At 41.3% G+C, this 25,710-nt stretch overlaps 1 protein-coding gene across 2 annotated transcripts in view; it reads right to left on the bottom strand.

The window, feature by feature from the left end:
• Positions 1 to 578: 578 nt before the first annotated feature.
• Positions 579 to 25,710, bottom strand: part of LOC115771952 (phosphoinositide 3-kinase adapter protein 1) — a 42,035-nt gene continuing 16,903 nt past the window's right edge. Inside the window, exons 1-6 of one of the 2 annotated variants that reach the window (XM_030717856.1) lie at positions 21,601 to 21,669; positions 20,743 to 20,978; positions 20,440 to 20,591; positions 20,023 to 20,261; positions 5,056 to 5,248; positions 579 to 4,378 (exon numbers count right to left, since the gene is read on the bottom strand). In XM_030717856.1, coding sequence (XP_030573716.1) covers positions 1,528 to 4,378; positions 5,056 to 5,248; positions 20,023 to 20,261; positions 20,440 to 20,591; positions 20,743 to 20,978; positions 21,601 to 21,640 — 3,711 coding nt within the window. In that variant the 5' untranslated portion in view covers positions 21,641 to 21,669 and the 3' untranslated portion in view covers positions 579 to 1,527. Of the gene's footprint in view, positions 4,379 to 5,055; positions 5,249 to 20,022; positions 20,262 to 20,439; positions 20,592 to 20,742; positions 20,979 to 21,600; positions 21,670 to 25,710 lie in introns of those variants that run through there. The other variant, XM_030717857.1, reaches the window with a different exon arrangement.

The raw sequence follows: 25,710 nt of genomic DNA, 5'->3' as shown, positions 1-25,710 counted from the left end.
CGAACTCAGCTGGGAAAAATACTATGCCGCGTACGCAATAATTGTGCGAGTGTGAATGTGAATTAAGAATTACAGGCTTTGTTTAAGCTTGGCTGGGCTTGTAACAGTATGCGTGTGTATGTGTGAGAAGCTAACATAAAAATATATATGAAAAGTAGTCGTATTCCCTTTAAAATTTGGCATTTCTGAAAATGTTAGCATACTTCTGAGCGTCACGTGTTAGTTATAAATAGTTGGCTTTATGTTTACAGCCCCTTGAATCTAAGACTTTACGTGTAATTCGACTACAAAGATTCTTGTATGCAGAAGCATTTATTAGGTATTTTTATTAAAGCTTAACTTAAATAGAAAAATGTTTAATTTAAGATTTAAAGATTATAAAAATAATATATTTTAGGTATATAAATATCAATATTTTATAAATATTTTATAAATAATTTTATGTTCTGAATTAGTATAGAATCCATGAATAAAATAATATAACGCTTGGGAATCGAACAAAGTTGTGTAGAATATTTACAGAAATTTGGGACTTCAATCTATGAAAGCAGAAAATATAAATTTTTTTTTAATAGAAGAGTTCTTGAACAGGATGACGAGCTAAGCCAATCTACTAAAAAAGCTAGGGAATTTTGAAATCAATTTTTTCTTATAACATAGTTTGTCTTATTTTTGGAAAGTACCTCCAATTTGAAGATAGAGCCAAAAAACTTCAAAATGTTCGGACTATAATCATTTAAGTTATTCATGAAGACACTATCCAAAGTATGAAGCAAGCGTGCGTATATGTGTGTGTATATATTTTTGTACATGTACGCAGAGAGGAAAGTAGAAGCGTTTTCGTAAAGATACATCAGCGCTAGGTCAAGGGTATCTCCTAGTCGGGCAAACTTACTTGTTCTAGTATGTTGCTGTTACCGTCGAAATTTACGTTGGCAGTTGCAATCCCCTTTTGCATGTAGTGCGGGCTTCCGCATGATTTCCTGTTTGCTCCAAACAGACCCGTGACCCCAACAGCTACCCGGCTTAGTACGTGTACCGAGGTGCAATGAGAGTCGTTTGGATTGCTTAAAGAATTCAATTTATTGCATTTAACTTTGTGCGAAAAATATGTGTTTTTCATGCTCAGCTGCATGCTAGGCTTAATACAAATGGGGGGGAATACTTAGATCTAGAATTACAAACATGCAATTAGTTGGTTCGAGACCTGGCTTAAGACTATCTGATATGTTATTTTGGTTGCTTGCAATCGTTTCAAAATAATGTACATTTAAAAGATCGAGAACGATAGCTAAAGATAATACAATGTGTGTTGCATATATATTAGAAAAGTTATATACTTAGTTAGTGAGTTTAAATGTTGTCGAGAAATATTTTATAATATGTTTTGCGGCTGATTACAACCGTTTGTTTAACTAGTTTATACTCATTCCAGCAATATCGAAATTATATATGCACTTAAGCTTAGGCTAGATTTATATATCATATGAAAACCTATGCAGCTACGAGAAATACACGAAACAAGGCCTAGCAGTTCATGTAGTTGGGCGCCTCGTTGGTTTGTTCCTTGGCCGGAACTTCTGGGGTTGTTGCCTCGTCCGTTGGGCTGCCCACATTTTGATAGACCTCAGCCTGCACCTCGATGCTGCCCAACTGCGGACAGGCGACCTGCTTGGGCTTGAATGAGCTGCAGCCGCTGCTGGAGTGGCTCTTGGTCAGTTTGCCATAGATGATGTTGGGTCGCTCGTTCAGCTTGATGGGCTGCAGGGTGACACCGTTTTGATAGTGCTGCGGCTGTTGTTGCTGTGTATCCTGCTCCTTTGCCTCCATAATGGTGTTCAGATAGCTGCTGCTCTGCGATGTGGACAGCGGCTGGCTGCCATTGCAGTAGACGGGTATATTCGATGGAAACATCTGATAGTGATCGGAGCCAGTGGGACTGGTGGGCGTGTGTAGGCGCTGGCAGCTGGACATTGGTGAGGGAAACACAATCTGATGCCGTTCATCGCCTGGCGTTGAGACCGGCGTAAAAACTGGACGCGGCGGCGGCGGCACCAAATAGTTATCCATCAGCGAACCGGGCGTGCCCAGGCGGCAGCCAAACTGACGACGCTCCTCATGATCTGAATGTGTGCCAGAGTCGCCCAGCGAGGCGCCACTGCAGTTGCTGCCCGTGCTAAGGCGGCCCGAGGAGGAGCTCGAGCTGGAAACGCTCTGCAGGCTCAGCGAGCTAATGGGACGCGCCGAAGACTTGAGGCTGCAGCTGGTCGCAATAGAGCTTTTGGTCTCGTCCAGCAGACTGTCCGCACAGCTGCTCTGCTTCTCGACGATGGCATGTGGCTTCTGTCTGGAGAAGAGCTTCTTAATGCGCTCAAAGGGCGTCTCGCGTTTTAGCTGCGACCTGACATGCTCATGTATACGCTCGTATTCGCGGCGCAGCTGATCGATCTGCTCCTGCTTCTCGCGGAAGCTTTGCTGTACGTCATTACGATGCTTCCACTTCTCTACCAGCAGTTCTACATCATGTATGGTCAGCACATTGTTCTTGAAATCGTGCATAATCTCGGCCAGCTCGTCGTCGGCATTGGCCCGTGTGCTGCTGGAGGCGTCGCTGGCGCTGCGCTTCAATGTGCCATAGCTGTTGTTGGTCTGGGGCAGTCGCGTTGTGGAGCGACTCAGGCGCAGCGGTTCCTCCACCGGCCGATTGGAGGGCTGGAACAAATAGTTGCCATCATCGGGCACAACGGGCGGCACAGGTATGTTGGAGGGCTGCATCACGTAATCGTTGCCGGCCATTGCCTGGTTCTCCAGCAGCTGTGAGCATTCCTGGCTGAACTTATCTGTGGTCTGATAGTTGGCAGCTCCATCCACCACATCCTCGGATTTGTTTTGCTCTTTGGATTGATAGTAAGGCGGTTCATTGATGCGTAGCTCGTTGGTGGTTTGCTCGGGTCCAGTTGCCGGCTCCAGCACTTTGCTGGACTCCAGATTCTTCTCTGTGGCGCAGCTCTGCAGATTCTCATCCTCGGTTTCCACGCTAATGTAGTTGAGATTCGAAATGGCCATTGTCTCAGTTTTGGTGCGCACCTCTGGCGTATTCTCGCGCTCCGAGCCACTGGACATTTCCATATACTCTGCCGTGGGCAGCTGCTTGGGTGGTTTGCTTCTGGGTGACGATGGCAGCGCTCCAATGACCACCTGGGCGCCCTTGCTGCCACCCGACTTGGTTTGAGCACCCGGGCTGCTGGCGCCGCTGCTGGCATTTTCCACGCCCTTGAAGTAGTGATAGACCATTGTGAGATTGTGAAATTCCGAGAAACTGATCAGATTCTGGGCCAGCTTATGGTGACCCTCCTGTTCGGCCAGCTCAGCGGGCGTGCGGCCAGCGCAGTTGCGCACACCGCAGGCCGTGTCGCCGCCGGGGCACTCCATGAGCTGCAGGCAGAGCCGATTGAGACCCCAGCGTGCGGCGAAGTGCAACAGTGTTGGATACTCCTCGGGACTGGACTCGAGGCGTGTGAAAAAGTGCGGCTGACGTTCGCTGGGTCCATTGAGCAGATGAAAATTGGGAGGCATATTGCGCTGGAAGCACTGCAGCAAATGCTGATCCAATGCATCGCGCTCCAGAGGACCCACGCCCAGGGCATGGCACATGAACTCAATGGGCGAGTCCTCGACACGCAGCAGCTGCTCCAATTCACGCAGGCGACTCTCGCATTTGATGGGACGTGCGCCTAGGCTCTTGTTGTTCTTCTCGATGCGTATTTCAATCATGGTGGAGATCTCCATGCAGGATTCGGGTATGGCGAACTGGACAGTGTAAGGATTGCGGCACTTGAAATTGCGTACCTCAAGCAGCTCGCCCGATTTCTCTACGAGCAGCTTAAGCGTGTCGTTCGGCTTCAGCGGCTCGGACAGTATGGCCAACACTTTGTTCTGGCCCTGCTTGACTTTCTTGGGCAGCACAGTGAAGCCCTCCGAGCAGCTGGACATGCTGCGCGAGATGCTGCTGTTGTTGCTATTGCTGCTATCCTGACAGGGCGGACGCTGGCACAGCGCCCGGCCCAATATGTCGGTGGCTATGCCCAAAATGTGACTGATCTGCGCCTGATCGTTGTCCCGCACCACGCAGCGACGCCATTTATAATAGTTGGGCAGCGCCGTCTTGTGCATTTCTTTTACCTTATCTTCGCCCACATCCAGCAATATGGCCAGCACCTTCTCCACGCGTATTATCGATGTCAGCTGCGCCATCAGGAAACTGTGTGGCAGTGCCAACAGGGCTGGGCACAGAATGACAATTTGTAGCGCCGTATTTTGATATTTTTGAGCGATCTCCTCGCTGAAGGGGCCATCATCAATTTTTATGTGCAGAAAACTGAAACAACGGAAAGGCAGAAGAAACTGGGAGTTAGATTTGCTTTCTATGTGAATATTACAATAATAAAACAGATTTATTAGTGCTAGAGGAAACACAGATTTTCTAGAACCTTTTCGATTTTTTATGACCTCGCTTGTTTTATTAATATTTTTGATACAACTGTATATTATTAAAATACTTTTGCATTCATAACTTTATGATTTTTAAGCCGTATTAAGGCATTTTTCAAATTAGTTCCTATTCTTAGTTCGCTTCTAACCTAACTTTTTAATTGTGGCCCGTTTTCATAGCGGAACGATGGAATGAAACAGTGGCTTTTTACAATTAGAAAACAAATTGTTCAAAATATGAAAAAAAGTCCTGCAACATATTTATTAACGAACAACTTAAATTAATAACAATTTCTTATTATAAAGAAGTACGTATACATATTTTTTGCACTAATAAAGTGATGAAAGAGTAGACAATTGATATTGGCGACTGTTTTCGATCGATTTTCTGAGTTATGGTATAGTTATTATTCTAAAATGAATAACAATTTAACCAAGGATTAGCGATTTTAAAGTGATTAGAGCCCTTTGGCGACTACTTAAGGGGCATCTTCTAAGTTATTGTATCTGATATAGGTATTCTATGTATTCATTATGAACTCTTGATCTGGTTGTAACACTCACTTGAATGGTTTGCGTCCGCGCTGCTTGGTGATCTTGTCGAAATGGTTCTTCAGGAAAGTGGCGCGCAGATAGGCGCGTTCGCTGTGCTTGGCAGTGATGATCAGTATGTCGTCCATGTTGTAGCCCGGCTGACTGAAGCCGTAGCCAGTGGCAGCAGCAGCTCCGTTTGTGTTGTTCACGTTGCCGCAGTTGTCTGCAAAATGAAATCAAAGACGAAGACGAACACGATCGTCACGATGAGCAAAAAGTGCAACAAGATGAGAATGCGCTACTGATAAACAACTGGCCCGAGCGACCCCAAAAAAGCAGTGCACTATATGTATTTCCCTCTGTGTGTGTGTGTTTGTATGTGTGTGTCTTTGATAAATAATGTGTTTACTTAGGATTTGACTTTAGCGATTTATGACCCTAGCTGTGGCTCTTCAAATAGCCCTTGTCTGACATTCTCAAAACGTTTGTTTGCCTTTCGGCTTTGGAAAAGCGCCGCGCTGAGCAAATTTTTCATGTGTGATAATTTTCTTAAGTACCCAGCGAGACAAACAAAAGGTCGCTTGGGAATTTTTATTATATCTTTGTTTTTCTTTTCTTTTTTTCTTTGTGGCACTGTGTCTCCTAAGTCTTATCAATGCGATTGGGCAAGGTAAAATGTGATTGCAAACTGAGCAATGCAATAATGACAGTCCAAAATACATCGATTCATGTAAATTAAACGTATTATACTAAGGCTTGCAACAAATATTAGCTGCTATTAAATTGATAAAACAATATATTAAATTTACTTCATAGTCAAATTTAATGCAATGATTGAATTGATTAAAAATGTCACATTCATACATTATTTATTTTATTAGTTCCGCGATGATTAAAGTTCTGTCAATATTTGTTATACTTTACTTTTAAGCACTTTTGTTTATTTTGTGGAACAAAATTATAAACAATTGAACAATTCACAATTACGCTAACATAATTGATTAACTAGGGTATATTATATTATTGCTCCGATTGATGCTTCGAATTAATAATTGATTTGAAAGCAATTTTTAAACGATTGTCCACAATTTTTTTTTTTTAATTTTGCTCAAAAGCACTTTTGTTTTTAATAATAAAATTGATTACTTAAGCACTTGCTAATTGATTTAATGCTGCATCTTACTTAAATGCATTCAGAAGGATTTCTTACATGTTTGTTCGCCAAAATTCAAACACTTTTACGCAAGATGCAACATGCCACATCAAGATTTAAGACACAACTGTTCAGTTTTAGCCAGCTGCAACTGGGCCTGAATGGTCTTCTTTTCGATTTAGTTGTTTTGTTGTCTCAGATTTAAGCTAAATAAAACAACATAAATTTTGAAATAGGCAGCAAAAAGAATTCCGAGAGCTATTTTGTGATGTCGTGTGTGTTTGAAATAAATTGTCTCAGCTAATCAACTGGCGTTGTGGCTGGCCTATCATAAATTCAGTCACGTTTTAAGCATTTAGTATAAATCTGAAAGCTAATCGCAGAAATCGTTTCGATTCATTCCGTTCCGATCCGTGCGGCGTCGATGTTATCTCCTGGCCAAACCGAAATTTACTGTTGCATTTGGGCGCTCGGCACAGCGCGCTGAACTTCTTGACACCCACAAATGGCGTCGTCGTCGGCAGTCGCACCCTGCCACGTCCCGCTGTCCCACTGCTGCCCCGTCTACTGTCTGCTGTCTGTCGTCTCGTCAGTCGCCGTCTCCGATTGCCAGCCGAGAGGCGCATGTTGCGCCTGCTCTTCCTGTTGCATGCGGCAGCTGCTGCTCATTATATGGCCAAGGGAGTCGAGGCAGTGCCTTCTTTTTTATTTTTATTATTATTATAAATAAAAGGCTGCGCGAATATAAATGACAAGTGGAGCGTTCTTTTTCTTTATATACTCTCTTCATAAAATGCATAAAGAGTATATTGGCTTTGGCCTGCCCTTGGTCAAGCTGTTTGCCAGTTAGATAGTTGCGACGTGGCATATTTGCATCAGAATATTATAAATCTTTGGACACGCCCACTAATGGGCGGGCAATCCACAAAAAACGTTATTTCGCACAAGCTATGGAGCCAGAGCTCGCATATATGGCAGTTAGACTTAAGGCCTTTTCGAAAGATCGAGTCCAAAATAACGTTAAACCACGCCCACTACACTACATTACGCCCACTACACTAATAAAATATTAGTTTTCAAATATTACAAAATATAAATTAAATAAAATTAAATTTTTAAACTCAATTTTCTTTAATTATTTATACTTGAAAAATATTTTGAAATTATGAAAACTTGTTGATTTTTAAGGGATTTTTAAAATTTTTAAATTTTTTCACAATTTGCTAAAAAGCTAGTGTCCGTAAATGTTATATGAGCATCTCGGGAGATTGATGAACACGCCCATATAAAGATCAGTTTTTTCACAGTTTCACAATTTTAGAGCATGATTCCGAAAATATGTGAGGCTACGAGCGTGTGAAAAGTGTTATGGTCACGCCCATGCCCGCCTTTTACGAAAGTCACAGCTTAAAAACCAATACTAAAGTTTTTCTTTCGCCAAAGCAAGTGCTCCCTGTCTGATTTGTGAGATAATTATATTTCGAACAGAGTATTGCCCAGTCGGTGTCAGCCAGACTGCAATGTTTTTATTTGTTGCTGCTAACACATTTGCATACACACGCACACACATACCAATAAATATTGTTGCAACTTTTATTTTGGGCTGTTTTTCTAAACGCATGACAACATAATTAACTCGAAAATTGCCTGGCTTTGAGTCTCGTTTCTATGTGCCGACAGTTTCTGAGCCTGACAAAAAGTTGTTTGTCTTTTGTGATTTGTTTGATTAATGGCCATGGCCAAAACTTGCTCCTCTGCCTGCGGCTGCGGCTGCTGCTGCTGCTTGCTGCGTTTTAATGAGTTTTGTTTTGAAGTTTGCAAGTTTGCAATTTTGATTTTGTTGCAAGTTGAGGCAAAAGCTGTTGCATTGAAATTTATCACTCAATTACATGGACACAGGCGACAGTTTGCGGCAGTTGCACAGAGCTCACGAACTGAATGTTGAAGTTGAGCTCTTTGCCAGACTCTCCGGCCGTAATGTGGGCAATATTTCAGCGGCAAGAGTCGACGCCAACATCTGGCAATTGTTAAACAGTCGCCAAGGCAATTGCTAAGTAAAATGCGACCCTTTGTTTCACGATCACACACACACACACACTCTTTGTTTTTTAAATGTACTTGCCGCAGCAATTTGCAAAAATTTCATAATTTCTTTTGATTTTTTTTTGGCTCTTTGATCGATGCTTTTTTAATGGTGCAGCTGCATCTGTTAACGAGCTCGAGCATCTCACAGCTCGCATCCATCCATTTTATTGACTTACTCATGTCCACGTACTCGCAGTTATCGGAGTTCGATTTGCGGCCCAAGACACAGCTGCCAAAGAGGCTGCAGCTCCGCTTGACGGCCGCCATGTTGGCTCGGTTCGAATAATTGTTGCTAGTACTTAGTATACTATAGTTAAATTATTTGCAATACTAATTATGCGGCGCAAAGCTCGCACGCAGCGCTAATTGTCGTTTCGGCATCGCAAATGGAACTGGAAGCGCATGCGATTGCAAGAGTCTGCTCGGGCCGTCCAGGGCTGCGACTAGCCACTGATTAGCTAGGCTTACGAGTCTAGTTTTAATTAATTGATTAAAATAACGCGTTTTGCCTGGCTGACTGGCGCCAGCTAGTGGGCGAGCTTGGAACGGGTTTGATTTGGTTTGATCGGGACAAGGCAAGAAGATGGGGTTAAATGCGGAGAGCAAAGAGATATTCCGCCTAATGTTACCAGCTGAAAGGCAAACATTCATATAATAAGTATACGTAACTAAAGCGAGAGAACAATAGCTTTTAGAACGTAAGGTTTTTCTTTTCAAAGCAACCCCCAAGAAAATTTGCAACTTTTCAGTTTACGATGCAAACCAATTCTCTGTCTTAAGGAGTCTTGGATTCGTCAGTCCGGTACTTATATATTATATTTATATATATTTTTCAAAATTTTGTTCCATTATAAGGCGTATATATTTTAATATTTGATCGGATTTGATATTTATTAAAAATTTGCATCTTTGCAAATATTCTTGAATTAATGCAATCTGTAGGCACCAAATTATTTATGATCATTTTTAAATAGCATAAAATTCTCAAGCAAAGTTTGAGTTGGTTTGGCTCAAATCTGGATTTTTTGTTTAAAGATTCATCATAATCTTTGACTAGTTTTAAGCAAGTGTCATTGGAAAGTGAGAAAGTGAAAGTGAAGTGAGAAAGCAGAAAGTGTTGCAGCCCTGGCTTTTCAAGATTAATCACAATTTTCAGTTAAATTTTAGGCCCCTGTAATTGGAACTACACAATTTACAATGTTGCAGCCCTGGCTATTTTATATTACTTTTTATAAGATTAATCAGAATGTTTGGTTTGATTTTAAGCAAGTGTCATTGGTACTACAGAATTTACAATGTGATCAAGGTATTAGCTTAGTTTGAACTCATCTAAACTACTCCCCAGCACAGTGTTGGGATCCTCTAATGTCACTCGGTATCATTTCGAAGAACACAAATGTACACAAAATTCCAAAAACTATATAATTCATTGAGCTTATTTCTATAGAAAGATACTTTTGTTCCGCTGGACTTTTATGAGGGGTGCCCAAGAACTGTAGTATTGTATTTACTTGTGTGTGTTATTTTGTTTTTGTTTTTTTTTTTTTGACAATTTGAATAAATGCCAGCGCTGTGTGACATTTTAGCAAGACATAAATCAACGAAAATGAACAAATAATGCGGGATTAAATGGACTGCGGCCACGAGGCGGATCGCAATGGAACAGAACCGGGAACCGGACGATACACAAATTAACCCTCCCCCCAACCAAAAATAACAATATATATATATATATGTATATATATATACGACTGAGTTTGGTTATAACTCAAATGTGCATACAAAATAAAGAATACGTGTATTGCCGTCTCTTTCTCGTTCAGATGCGTGCATCTCTTTTTAATGTGGTTGTTTTTTTTTTTTTGTTGTGTGTTCGTGCGAGCATAACAATTATCATTTAATTATGTCAACTGTAACTTAATTATGAGCGCATCTTTTAATTTGAGGCCACTTGATTAAAACTGTTTCAGTTTTGGTTTGGTTAATTGTTGACTTCCGCCCGAGATTTGTGAATTCTTATGCTCAATTAAGCTTTTACTTCGTTGACGAAGAGAATTTTATGAATTAAAACGTTATGGATTTGGAGCTCCAATCGTATCAGATTTAGTTTTGTTTTATTATCTTTAGGCTTAGGCTCGAGTCCCCCCCACAAGCAACAGTTCCCGCCCACAGGTCGTCTAATAGTACAATTTAGCCCTCAGCTAGTTGAATGTTCATTAAATTTGTAAATTGCACTCAATCTCGCATATTTCTCTCAATGTCTCTCGTCATGTTGCTGTGAGAATTGGTGGAAACGTTGCTGGACATCGGTTAGGCTCGCGTGTACGGGCATTAGGAGGGGTCACAAATCGGTCACAACGATTATAAATGACATTGCATTGGTTTCGGCTGCCGATGAATGCGCCTGCATCGAGCCGGCCCTGAGTTGAATTCATGTGGTTTCAATCAGTGCGTAGTTTGATTGGGGTCGAGCGTTGGGGCTGTACCACGGCTCGAATAATGCTACAGATCAGATGGTCGTTGGTTCGAACCAGCTCCTGAATTGGTTTGAACCAGATCGATTCTAGCCCCGTTTGCAGCCTTGCCAAACAGATTCATATACTTAATAGATCTCAATATTAATGGAGTCTGTTGATGACTCAAATTATCCATTGTATGCACTCGTATATTATCCAAGTCCTAAATATTAACCAGAACTTTCTTTACCCTCACATAGTTGCTGTGCTCTGGTGCATAAGCATAACAAAACTGAACAATTTGACCCAGTTAATTAAAAATTTATTTGCTTAGTGAAACGGGCTCATAATGAAAACATTTAAAAACACATCATAAAAAGTGTGTGTGCATCTGAAAGAGTTCGCTTGAACAGTTTTTCCCAACTAAAAGCGAACATAAACAACTATTTCAAATTCTGCCCTGGCGTGCACTGTGCATATGAGGCATGAAATATTTTCCTAAGCACGAAAAAACAAAGAGGAAAAATATCGAACAATCGAGGGAAGGAGTTCAGAAGTTCATTTACACGCTGTATGCCGCAACTTGAGGCATCTGCTGAACTATGGCGCTGACCAAGAAGTTCCTATAAACATATCTCGCTGCTGAGTTATAAATTTTATAGCAGCCCATGTGAAACAACCCGATCTTTGACATGCAACAATAAGAAACTGCATGAACTGCATTTAATAGCAGAGCAGTTGGCTGACAGAGTTCATAAAACAAAGCCGAAGTCCATGTCCATTATGGCTGAACTGCAGAAATGTACTCTGATGTTGCTCAAACTGTGAATTAACCAGTTAGTTTAGTCTAGAGTCCTATGGCCCTGTCATAGTCCATGCGCGTTGCATTTTAATGCAATATTTACTGTAAACAACTTTGGAGGTCTGTCGGCTCTCAGGCAATTGACTCTGAGTTCGACTACGACTCCGACTCCAACTCCAACTCCAACTCCGATTCCGATTCGGGATGTCTGAATGAGTTTTTTTTTTTTATTTTTTGATGTTTTTGACATTAATGTTTTGTTATTTTTTGTTGTTATTGCTGTAGCTGTCATAAAAGGGCTGGGGCTGGACATGTACATAGAGGGGGGAAAGCGAATGCCAGACAGCAAAAGGCTCCCACACACACACTCACACACACACACACACATACACGCACACATTGCATACTAAATCCCACATGTTTATCTGGTGTCTGCATTTCATATAAAAACAATTCAACAGGCAACTCTTTTTAGTGCCTATTTTTAAGTCACGAGCTATTTTGAACTGTTGATTCCCGGTACTAGTTAGGGGCGCTGAATAATTGTGCGGCAGGTGTCAAATGTCTTCCCCCATGTGTCAAGACGAACTCAATTTTTGGTTAAAAAAAAAAAAAAATCCGACGAGAGGAAATCGTCATTTCTCAACAGAAATATTATGAGGAAACTCTAAATGATCGTGTAAAATGCAACGTTTGTGGTCTTAGCACGAGTTTCTCATCTTGCATATTCCATCTTTTCCACCCCATCTGTGGCCGTGGCCGCACTGTGCTGGAATTTCGGGAGGGTGGCAGGCGACAACTTTGTCAAACACTTCATCAAACATTTCAAATCTGTTGCATTTGAAAGGTGTGCGTGTGCGTGTGCGTGTGCATAACTTTTCATTCTTTTTTAGTTATTTATTTGATGTTTTGCTGTTTTTGGGGAAATGCATCCGAAACGCGGCGGCGGGAGTGGGGGATGCATTTGTGTCACTTTGGCGGCCATTTCACAGATCTATGCGCTCTGCATGCTAATAAATGTCGTCATAAATTTAAATGGGACATGTCATCCAAACAAATATTAGAGCTGAGATGCAACTCAGCCAGAAATCAAGCCATAAATATTCCGTTGGAGAATTTAACATAATGCTTCCACTCGAAATATTTGATTTTGTTAGTTATGCGCATTTTTTTGTAGCAGTTAAAACATACTGTGCTCTCTCTCTTTCTCTACCATTCTCTTTCTGTCTTTAATTTTAATCGAAATCTTGCAAGGTTAATTGGCGTGAGTAAAATTATGCTGTTAAATACGTTTAAGTAGTTAAAGCACTAAAAAAGCCCGCATTTTTGCATTTCTTTCAACTAAGCACTTGGCGCAGTGTCGCATTTTTTCGATTTTTATATTTTTGTTGTTTTGTTTCATTTTTTTTATGACGCGCATATAAAAAATGAAACAAAAACAGCGACAACAACTTGACAATAATCAACTCAAATTTTTCATTTCCGTTTATTAAAGCCGTGCCAAGAGAAACCAAGAGAGAGAGAGAGAGAGAGGGGGAGCATTAAAAGAGAAAAAAAGTGCGATGCTGCGTATACACATTTTCGACTGTGACTTGCGAGTAAGCGTGAGGGAGAGAGACTGCTTTGCACGTGCTTGCGTGTGTGTGTGTGTGGCGGCGTTTCCTGCAGGCAATTTATGCTGCACACTAGAGATGCACGCGTGAGTCCGAAAGTGAGTTAAAAAAGACAAACACGAATAGGTCAATTATATGCTAAAGCGTGTTTGATGTGTCAATAGTGATATATGCAGGAGATGGTATCTTTTTACAGCACGAGCTTTCAAAACAGCACGAGCTGCATACATCTCTGCTGCGACACGCACACACTCACACGCATGGACACACATAGAGAGCAACATGCATACAGTTTTCATTTATGCTTTCACTGCCGCCGCTGCTGCTGCTGCCGCTGCTGCTGCTGCCGCTGCTGCTGCCTTCTATGAGCGATTTCCGGTGCGTGCGTCGCTGCCAGCGTCGCTGCAGCTGCAAATTGTACGTTACTTTCTGTTATTGTCGCAGTTGCTGTTATTGTTGTTTTTGCCTACAGTTGCATATACAAGCACATAAATACTTGCATACACGCATGCTGTTCATGTTTATGCTCATATCTTGCGCTGCATTCAACGGCACCTGCCACATTTGCGAGCCACTAGACGCTGCGCCTGCGCCCCTGCCCAGCCCTCGCACTTGCCCCAGCGAGCGCTTGCTTGCGTTACTCCTCAGCATTTGCATCACGCACAGCCCTTTCAATTATAATTGCTGCCTGCTTTTTGCTATTTTTATACATCTATTTTGCTTTGACGTCGGCACGCGGCCGTCACAAAATAACAACAACCACAACGGCAACAACAAAAAGCACTGAAAAAAAAAAACAAATATACATACATATAACAATTTTGAAGCCTAGCCGAGAGCACGCGCTGCTGCCGCTTAGCTGCTCTTCTTCTTGCCTGGAGCTGATGCACATCTGGTTTGGGGTAGCAGCTGAGCTGCACGGGGCCCCCTCGTCGGCTGCAAAAGGATGCCCCCGGTTTGAATGTCTGGCTCTGCCGGCGACCCCTCTGCTGCTTTGCTTTCATCTGTTTTTTTTTTTACTTCTTACTTTTGTTATTAATTAAAAAACAAAAACCTAGTCTAGACGATTTAAATGGCGCAGCTTCAGCGGAAATTCAATCTGTGCTCTATTTTCGAGTGCTGCTGCCCCCAATCATCTGCTGAAGCGTCTGTCTGGCACACACACACAAGCACAAGCACGCACACACACACACGTGCTGCTTTGTTTTGCAGGATTAGAATGTAATAATTTTAGAGCTCCCGCACGTACACGGAAATTGAGCACATGCTTCGGCTGTCAATTGAACGGAAATTGAAATCCTTTAATTACACAACAAGCAACCAAAAAAATTCTAGACTGACGTGTGAAAAAAACAAATGTAAAACCTTTTGAAAAACGAACCCTTTTTCTTGTTGGCCAAGCGACGGCATTTGCTTTGATTTTCCTTATGGAATACGTGCTTTCATTTTCGAATTTTAGGCAAATGATTTTTTTTCTTCAGTAATGGATTGCTAATGTTTTTTCTAGGCGTACAGAATTTCAAGTGCACTTCACCAAATAATCGGAGCAGGCAATTGCGATCCAAGTGTTTTTCCAATTTCTTTACGTGGGGTCTCGACTCTACGTGTACTCACCGCAGCAGAACGTCTCCATTTCAATATCTTCAATTTTGAGCAACATTTTGGCTGCCTGGCATCGAGTACGACTATTGAACTATATCGAGTGGCTGTTCGAGCACACTTCAAAGACACATTGCAGTACGTAAAACACACGTAAACACACACACATACACACACACTTGTAGCTCTGTGGCACTGGCACTGGCGCTTCAGGCAAGTTAAGTGCGCATGCGGAACGTCAAGTTGCCACAGTCCTTCAACTTCAACTGGCGGACGGGAGCTGGCTAAAGCTGTCGGCTGAGCTCGGCTTGGGCCGCCAAAACAATTTGAATGCCAAGAATAATAATGAGCAATCGATGTGTCGCCAAAGCCAGAGAGAGAGAGAGAAAGAAAGGGAGAGAGAGAGCGAGAGCGAGTGAGAGAGTCACCCACTCTAACATACGCTCTGTATCTCAGCGTTTCTCTCTCTCAATAAATAATGCATTAAAAAGATTATAAAATAATAAAACTCAACGTTGGCTCTTCATGTTGTTGTTGAAGTTGTTGTTGTTGCTGTTGTTGTTGTTATTGTTGTTGTTGTTGTTGTTGTACGTGTTTGTGACGTTTAATTTACACGATCTCCATTTTAAGTGCGAGCTACCGAGTTCGTATCCCAGTTCGAGCCAGGCTATAAACGGAATTATGGCATTTTAAGTGGCCAACAGAGCCCATGTTTTGCCTATTTTATTTAGCCAGCTTGTTCAGATTCGCCAGTTGCGTGATTCTCTGGCCAAATGCGTCCCAAGACGCTGAAAACAGTTAGGAATCGCCTAAAGCAGCAGGACAGGCTCTTTGCATGCGCATAAGTAAATAAATAAATATGTATATATTTTGATTTAAATGGCAGTGACAGAAACTGCAGACAAGGGCAGCAGCCAGTCGCTATAAATAATATCAATTTAAATGTGAAATGAAATATATATATATAAACATATATATATATATATATATATATATCTTAGCATATAAATTGAGGCAAAATATGCAGAGCTTTGAGCTGGGCTTCTAATTGTTCTGATAGAATGGTTAAAGGAAGATATAAACAAAGACATCTGCACTTCTCAGTATTTTTTATCATTAGGTAGGAGGGAGCGGAAGAGGAAGATATTATGAAGATATCATCCTTGCATTTCAGCTGAACTCTTCAAATTTAATAAGCCTATATGAACCTATATGAACTATAATTAGTGAGAACTATACGAACTATAATTAGAACCTATATGAACTAGTAGTAATAGTAAAAGATGAAGAAAGGGAAAGAGAGATAGAGATAGATAGATAGAAAGTGAGAGAGAGAAAGAACAATAGAACTATTAAAATATTTTGCATATTATTTTCTATTAAAAGGATTAGGCCCAAAATTTGGAATATGACAAGATAAAATCAGAGAAATATATAGATATAGATATAGAAAAAAGGATAAAGAAAAAAGTGGGAGATAATAATCCAATACTATTGCTACTACTTAATCTTTTTCTGTTTGAGACACACACCTAGAATTCTTATTTACCAAAACAAGTTTCCTGCCGTTTTTTCTCAAATAAATTTGACAAATTTACATAAGCCTGGCACCACTGTGCGTCTGCCTCCAACTGCACATGTGAGAAAACGTTTAAAAATAGTCAGCTAAAGAAAAATGAAGAAAAATAAAATGGAAAAAACAAAAACAAAAACAAAAAAAGGAAACTTCACATTGGGACGTGAGCAAAATGTAAGCATGCTTGTTATGTTATCCTCGGCAGACCTCCAGGCGGGCCCAAAATTATGTAAATTAAGCATGCTTTAATCTGAGATTCTTTTTTTGGTATATTATTTATGAATGCAACAGGTGTTGGGGCTCGAGTGCGGGCAACTGGATATGCGATGTCTAAGGCTGCCGGTCAAGGAAATTCAGCAAAGTCTGCATTTTGCCCCTTCCCCCCGTCGCGGCAATAGGATTTCTCTTACTGCTTGTTATGCAGTGCGCAGGGTTATGGCCATGCAGACCTCTAGCCAGAGTATTGAACCCCAGCAGCAGCAGCAGCAGCTAAAATGGTGGCAGCTGCAGATTGGCTGCCACAAAGGCGGCTTGTCTTTGCTTTGTGTCTGTGTGTGTAATCTGATGAGCAGATGTTCTGAGAATTGAGTACAACAGGCTGCACATGCCACGCTTGTGCTTCTGCTTGTGGCACTCACTCATAAACAAGTGCAACGCATTGCAGTCGCGTTTCTGACGTTTGACCCCAAATCACCTGCCACAGTTGCAGTCGAGCAATTAAAAACAGTCCATAAACTGATATATGGCACACTACCGCCCCTCCCCCCAGCCCATTTTGCCAACTGTTTACTTATGGCTGCTTTGATGTGCGTCTGTGTATGTTGTTTGTATTTGTATGCACAATTGGCCAAAAGCATTTTAGCCAAATTTGGCCAAATGTTTGCCTGGCACGCGCCATATGCAAAACAGTTGCCCGTTTGTTTCGAGTGCATGTGCGGAGTTCACGCTTCCGTGCCATTAACACGTTTGAAGAACACACACACACACACACTCGCATACTTGGCCACAAAAGCCAAACAGTCAACAGCCAACAATTATGCAAAGTTCCTGTTGGCCAACAATAACGCCTCTCACCTCTCGCCTCCCGGGACTTATTGACAATTGTGCAAATTTTCAATTTATGTTTCTGCTTGTCACGGCTGCCACACCCACTGGAGGGCAGCCGCTCGCTACGATTCGTTTATTGACTCTTGTCATTTTGTTGTTGTTGTTGTTGATGTTGATGTTTGCCTTTTGCGCGCAGGTTGCGCATCCGCCATGTTGCACAGAGTCAACATATTCCGACAATTGGAGAGTCTAAACAGCAAAATGCAACTGCAACTGCACTTTGCCGGAAATGTGTGCCCCACACACACACACACGCACACACACACACACACACACACATACAGAGAGAAAGAACTTGTGCCAATGTTTATCTCATTTGCATATTGCCGTTTGATAGCTGAACATTTGAAAATTATGAACTCGTTTTTTGAATTTGAACTGCCTGCACAAATATGGCACAGCCAATGGGGGAAATTGATAAAAAACAATTTGTTGTTGCTTTGTTTTTGCTTTTGTTTCTGCCGTAAATTTAGGTGCTAAAAGCTGCGACTGCAAGTGTGTCAATTGCCGGTGCGCTCAATGTGACAAACTGGCATAGAAATTGCAATTGTCCAGTTGTACTTCATAAATGGACACCCGGCCATAATTTCTCTATGCGTGGGGCCTGTCCGCACTGCGTTGCCGTTAGCTTCATCAAATGCAGCTCATCATTTTGCGTGACTAGAACTTTTGTTTATTGAATAGCCACAAATGTATCTATATATATATATATATATATATCGTATATATAAAGAATAGTTTTGTGGAAATTTTTGCTTGCCTATACGTTTATTAGACTTAAACTAGAAGCTTTGCCGCTCAGAAATTGTCTTCAGTCTTACTTGATCAGCTTTCTTATATTTATTAGAACGGATTTTTTTTACATATTGACTCAAATTCTAAATTGTGCTCACATATTCTGATATTATTCAATATATTTTCATTTTAATTGTTATAACTTTTGTCATAACTTATGTAAATCAAGAAATTCAAGTGCAAACAATTTGTTTTGTTTGTTATCTAATCGATCGAGTTGCCTTTCACCCCACTCAATATCTAATTATTGTTAACAGCAAGTGCTTTGAAGAGCTATTTGCTCCAAAATTGAGTTGATAATCTTTTCGGCTTGTGCTCAAGTATTCCTTCAAGTGGCTATGCTGGGCTGTCAATTCCCTGTCAATGGCAGCCTTGAAGGCGCATATGGCTGGTTGGCTATAAATAAGTTTGCCGGCGTGTAGTCCTGAGCGTCTCATAAACCATAAAGTTGTGACTTTAACGGCGCAGAGTCGTCAGAGATGCAAGTTTGCTTGAGCCCCTGGCTGCGGGGCAATCAGGCATGCAGCTACACATTTCGGTGGCATACATCACAATGAGGCGACAGCGACTGTCAATGTCAAGCCGGGCCAGAAGCGAGACGTCAGCTGGGATGGAACAGCGGCTCATTACGCCTCAAAACAAAGCCAACTCTGGCGACACACTGGCGACAATGGCCACTAACAGCAACAAAACCAACAACAACAACAACAACAGGAACAACAACAACAACAATTCAACATGTACAATTATCACTTGCGTAAACATTTAAATGTTGTTAAAGCGTCAGAGACCAGACCCGTGGCGCCTGCACAAGCCAGCACCAGGAGGTGAAGGCGGAGCATTTGTTGGCGGTGGACGGGGCGGGGTCGGGGTCGGGGTTTCGGGTGCGGACCAGCGCTTAATATGCAAACGTGATGCACAGAGTCAGAGCGCGTTTCTCGGGATCGGCCCCGTCAAGCTGACAGCCGCCAAAGTGCAAAAAAAATGCGAACGTGAAACGAGGCCAGAAAATGGAATTTCTATTTAAATATATATTTAAAACTTTTTCAGCATGAACTAATATTAATGCAATTAGTCTCACATTGCAAACGGTATTTATAGCCATAGATACCCTATTCTAGTTGCCAGCTTGTTTCTCTTAGAGTTGAACAAATAAAATGTACTTAAATGTGCAAAACTTGAAAACCTAAATATAAGCAAAGGAATATTCTCATAAGTTGTCGAAGCAAAATTGGAAGTCAGCAGAGGCTTTTGTAAGACTTATTTCTATGATAGAAATCTTTGCCTCTATGGCCTTGGAGCTTTAGAATTTCTTTTAGCGTATAAACACATATCTTATGGGTCAACAGATCTTATGGATTGAATAAAATTACAATTTCTATAATTTAAAAAACAAGGAAGTCAAAGAAATATTACGATTTTTTCTAGAAAATAAACCTATATCTTTTGAGTATTTTTTAAAATGCATAATATATCTTACAATTCAATAAATTCCATAGATAACTGTGCCTAAGCACATAAAAATAATATGTTAATTAAAGGAAAGTACCTTGTTCTTCTAGTTTTATAAAAACATACTCAAATACTCGACTTATTTTTCGAAAAAAACTCTCACATATCTCTTAAGCATACTAAGGATGCTTCGTGGGTCAATAGATCTCTTGTAAAGTGCCAAACACAAATTAAAGAAGTCGAACTTATATAATTATATAAAGAATCTCAAGAAATACCGTGCACTTATTTCCGCCCCTTGGCATCAGTTGACAATATTTTTGTGATTGCATATTTTGTAATATTTTTGGCTCACTCACCTCTTCGACGATAGGATGAGCCGCGAAATTTGTTCGGCGATAGCACGGGGGGACGCGGGGCCAGCATGCTGGGCACCTCATCCGGCGAGCTGGGTCCAATCGATGGCGATGTGCATGTGGATGCGGATGTGTTGAACTGGCGCTGCTGCTGCTGCTGCTGCGGGGGCTGCTGTGCCCAGTTGCCGAACGAGTGACGACGTGTGCCGCCGCTTGGCAGCGTGTGATGGCGCTGGGATTTGCTGTAGATGAGGCCAGATGAAAGCAGAGCAAAGTACGCACGATTAGCACAGTCAATGTTAAGCTGAGGGCATGGGAATGGGCTGGGCACAGGGGGCATGGGGTATGGTAATGGGGAACAGTTTGGCAAACTGTCAACAGCTGCATCCTGTCAACGGGCACACGCCCCAGATCACTCACCTTGCATTGAAGACCTCGTCGTGTTCGGCGCCGCCTCCAGGGCACTGGGAGCTGTGCGTCTCATTGCAGGAGCCGAGTCTTTCGCGAAACGACTCCGATTGCGAATTGGATGAGCGCTGGCAATACATCAACGGCTGCAGTTCAAACGATTGCTGTGGATTCGGTAAACAGTAGAAGAATGTTATTAGAGAGAAAGGGAAAGTGAGTGAGGGGGGGCGGGGGTGGGGGAGTAAGAGAAACAGCATACAGGAAGTTGTGCAGATCGGACAAGATAAATTGGAATTTTATGGACGGAAAACTCACTTGTGAGAAACCGCCCAGAGAGTTGAAACTGCCGCGCGGGCTGCCAAAGGCCATCGTTGCTGTCGTATCCAGATTGGCCGATGTGATGAGACGCATCTGTTCCGGATTGGCGGCCAATGCCGGTCGTGGACTGCTGCCCTTTGAGTTCCGGCGCTTGAATATCGAGAAGCCCCTGCCGGATGACTGTGAGTCCGGCGTGCGCGGCGATTTGGCATCATTGAAATAACACGGATTGTCTAAAATTAAACAAAATCAAATATAACATTTAAGTTTGATTTCTATGGAGCTGTACTTTCCACAGGTTAGTTTCTTATACAACTACGAATAGTCAAATTCAATAATAATGTCTTATTATTTACATTGCTATAGAATATATTACCATAAGTTCTGCAAAATTATATGTTATTATTTATATTGCTGTAGAATATAAATTGGGAAAGTTTTTACTATAAAAGTATAATTATGAATGTAGGCCAAGGATTCGAGAAAAAGTTATGAATATTTTTACTAAGCATTTTTGGCTTGTAAACATAATATAACTAAATGAACTTTTAGCAACAAATTCCTTATAATTATATATATATATTTTGTATATTTTAATATTCGTTCAATCAAAATTTATAATTTAAAAAAAAAACTGAAAATGATTCCCTGAATAATTTTACATTAACCAATTTTAATTTACTGTCCATTTTAACATAATATACCCAACCAATTTTTCTTAAATGAACTGAGCCTTAACTTTTATTTAGGATTTTTTAATTTGTTTTAACCCTCACAGTTTTGTTAGTTGAACCTTGAAAGCTTAAGCTCATATGCCTTATCTTCGCACTTTTTTCTATTATATTTTATATTTACCTGAGAAGAAGGCGTTTGTATTATCCATAGTGAGAAACATCTTGAGATCGTGTCAAGCTGAGTCGCTTTAAGTTCGTTCGATAACTTGGACAATCTGTGCACGATTGTTTTGCTGTCTATTCACAAATGCAATTTATGATGCATTTTCATTGTTGTTGGAAAGCGAGAGGGCGTTCGTAGCTGCACTTTCACTGGTTGCGCATGCGCACGCGCCAAAAGACTTGAACACACACGTACACACACACACACAGACGAAGTCTGCGTTGCACAGTGCCAAAAATGGCAAACGATAAATCACAAGAAATTATTAAAACCCTTTTGGTTTCACTGCGCAGATTGTGCGCAATTGTCAGTTTGATTGATTTTATTTCGAAAGCGCGCCAAATACATTCAAATTGTAACGGGCACAAAATTGTTGTTGTTGTTGTTGTCTCTTTGATTTACTCAAAGCGCTGCGCGTGCGTTTGCATTGAATTCCCGAAACGGAATAAATTCTAAAACTTCAACGAGAACAAAACACTTGAGCCGTCAGCGTCGGCGTCGACGCCGGCGTCGTCGTTGACGCGTCGCTGCCGCGTCCACGGCCGCTGCCATAGAGAATCCCTCGCCGCTTTGGTTATTTTCTGTGTTTGCCTTGCGCTTCTTCTGGCTCTGCAGCATTGAGAGTGAGTGCCTCTCCCTCGCACACGCACAGCACGCAACACACACGCACATGCACACGCGCACGCACACATGCACATGCACATACGCATGCGGGATCAGTGTTTAAATATGGTTAACATATTGCACCCACTTACTGCTGTTCTGCTGCTGCTGCTGCCGCTGCCGCTGCCGCTGGCACTCTGCTTGGCCACTCGAGTGCGCAAGGAAAAACTCAACATGAGGCGAGCTCACTTTTCCAGCAACATTGTTGTTGTTGTACCTGCGCATGTTTTCGTTTGCGTGCGTTTTTCGCATGATCAAAATACTGTTGGCTCTTGCGCATGATTTTTGTTTCCCAACTATCCCAACGTACTCCCTACTCCCATACCCACAGCCGTTCTCATCCCATAAATGCAAGGAACGTTTTGTCTTGCGCTCGTCGCGCATATTTGATGAGTTCCGATAGGTAAGAGCACTCGTACCGACAACAACAACAGCAACAACAACAACAACAACATATCAACTAATGCTACAACCATACGTAAGTACAGAGGTAGTTTTGTATGCATCGTGTCTTATCAGGGTCAAAGTTTGAATTTGTCTCTGCTGTCAGAGGACAAAGGATTTTCGAGTGGGTTTTTATTCCAGTTGTTTGTCCTCTAAGCAGGGAACTTATTCTTACATTTTCAGTTTGGAATTTTTCTAGATTAAAAACCAGACACAACTAAGACGATTTCCTACAAAAAACACAATATTGTCTTAGAAATGACTAGAAATAACCATGATACAAATATATTATTAATACTTTTCAGCATTTTATGCCTAAGTTGAAGAATTTTGGGCATATTGTCAAGTCTCCCAAGACAACTGCATTCACCTCTTATAAGAGTTTTTTGAGCATCCAGATAAATATTTTTTTAAAAAGACCATGAATTCGAATAATTTTGAGAAAGTACTCTACTCCACAATGTATCTCTGGCGCATAATCCTTTGAACTATAAAGTATATCTGGTTCGGGCATAATCCTATGATCTTTCCAGCTGAGCATTTGGCATATTCCCCTCGCTGTTAACAAGAGTCGCATGGCCAAGTGGCAATCAATGAAATTTTCCGGCCAAAATAGACAACCATAATAAAAGGCGATGCAAAAAGACGACAAATACGAGAATGCAAAAAGTTCGGGGGAAAGAATAGAGAGTCGAGCGATCATCAAAGGCCAACATCTGAGGTATGCACATTAAAAATTTGTTAGACGGGCGCATTGAAAATGTCCATGAGACAGGGAATAGGAAACATACGACCCGGCACAATAATTAAGGGAAGGCACGACCAAAGCTGTGACTCCAGAGCGACTCCATGTGGCAGACGGCGGAATTTCTGAAGTGGACTGGGACTGGGACTGGGACTGGGCCAACGAATGTGGCAGATGCAACGCACATTGGGACCTATGGAAAACTCGTAAAAAGTCGGTCGCTGCGTAGAAATTGCACATTTCGTAGTTCATAAAATGTAGAAACGGACGGACCCGGGCGAAGAGGCTTGCGCCTTGAGTGCGCACTCAGCCCAAATTGTTGCTCGGCCTCTCCAGGGGCAAGTGTGTGAGTGTGTGTGTGTCTCTCTCTCTCTCTCTCTGTGTGTGTGTGTGGTGTGTGCCAACAGTCGCTTGTGGATGCAAATGATCTTGAAATGTGCATCTAGTACTTGCACTTATACAATTGCATTTGCCTGCACATAAATGTCAAGTTGTTGTCTTCGCCTGCACGCACTTTGACTCTGTTTGGTTCTTGAGTGCGGCATAGGAATTGCCATTGCATTCTGTAAGCCTCGCCTTGCCCCGTTTCTAGTCGTAAATCTGTAGACGCTCAACTGCTACCTAAACTGGAGCACAGCGACAGCAACCCTTCCGCATAGGCAGCTCCGCCTCTAGACACCATTTGGGAGCACTCGCTGATTGTTCTATGGCGTTGACAGGTTAATCACTTTGATGGTGTCTCTGTTCTTATAGTTCTCTTGGGTCAGTTTTGGTTTTACATATTACGAAGTGATTCACCTTTGTTGCAGTACCACAAATGCATTGGGCCAAAAATAGAACGTTTGTATCGAGCTCTTATTTGGAAGGCAATCATACAATTTTGGGAACGAGGAAATCAAAAATTATAATAGAATAATATATTTTGTATCAACCATTTACGGGCACATATATGACTTAAATTACGCATTAAATGTGCTTCATGGCAATCAAATTCAACCAATCAAGGTCATTTAAGTAAGAAAGTGAGGCACGTCGAAGATTTAATACCCTTGCAGGCATTTGCCATACGGTTCTGCAGTTATGTGAGATTAGTTGCAAAACAGAATATTTTGACTTATAAGACCTACTTTTCGAATGATCGTTCCTATGTTAGCAATATGATATAGTGGTACGTTGTTTAAAAGACATGGTAAATATTCGAGCAGCATAGTGAAAATTATAAATGGAGAGTATGGTCAGGATATCTTGAAAAACAAAAAGGGTTTTCTTACACGAATCTTCTTTTCCGATCATTCTATTCTTTTATATAGTGGTCCGATCCGGCCTATGCTTAGTCTCAAGACGATAGACAAACAGGTGTATAGACGGACACGACTATATATACTCGACTGTTGACGCTGATCTGGAATATATATATACTATATGATTGTCAGAGACCTTACAGACTTACAAGGATCAACATTTTCGGACATTTTCGGGGCCGGCGATACATTTTTCTAAACAAAAAAAAAAAAACTCCTTTTTCATAAAAAAGAATCAGTTTTTCTCCTATTTTTCTTTTAGAATCCTAAAAAAATATATATGTCTAAAATTAATCAGTCAGGAGCTTTTTTCTGATCGATCCAATGTGAACTGTATTAAATTTATTATTATAAATGTAGATAAAGCTTTGTTCGTATATTTAGAGCAAATTAACATTTGGAATTGTCAGCTTTAGCCAGGATACATTAATAAATAATATGGTATATGTATTCAAGGCTGTAGGATCTTAGTGGAAGTAGACATTTTTATTCGATCAGCTTCAAAGGCATTTTCAAAAATCTTGCTCATGCAATTTTTGTTCTCGAAAAATGCAATTGTCTGCGTGACAAATGGAGGTCTAGGATTGCCTGTAGTATAACATATATATATATATATATGCATATCTTTATGTCTTACTATTTGAACTGTGCCACAGATACTCGTAAAACAATTATGGCTTTTCCAAGTACATATTAAACCACTTGGAACGGGCTATTATAGCGCAATAAGCGCACTAATGATACACATATATGGCAAGTAATTGCATAAATATAGAATTTATAATTCTATAAAAAAAAGAAGTGTTTGACTGCACGCAATAAAGAAAAAATAATAAAAACAAGAAATAAGAGGAAACTCACAACTGAGAATTCATAATGCTGCCAATTGTTAGCTGGGCTATCGATTGCGCGGGA

Source organism: Drosophila novamexicana, unplaced genomic scaffold, assembly GCF_003285875.2.
Source record: "Drosophila novamexicana strain 15010-1031.04,08,12 unplaced genomic scaffold, DnovRS2.1 tig00000108-arrow-pilon, whole genome shotgun sequence".
NCBI lineage: Eukaryota > Metazoa > Arthropoda > Insecta > Diptera > Drosophilidae > Drosophila > Drosophila novamexicana.
This window is presented reverse-complemented; position numbering and strand designations above follow the sequence as displayed.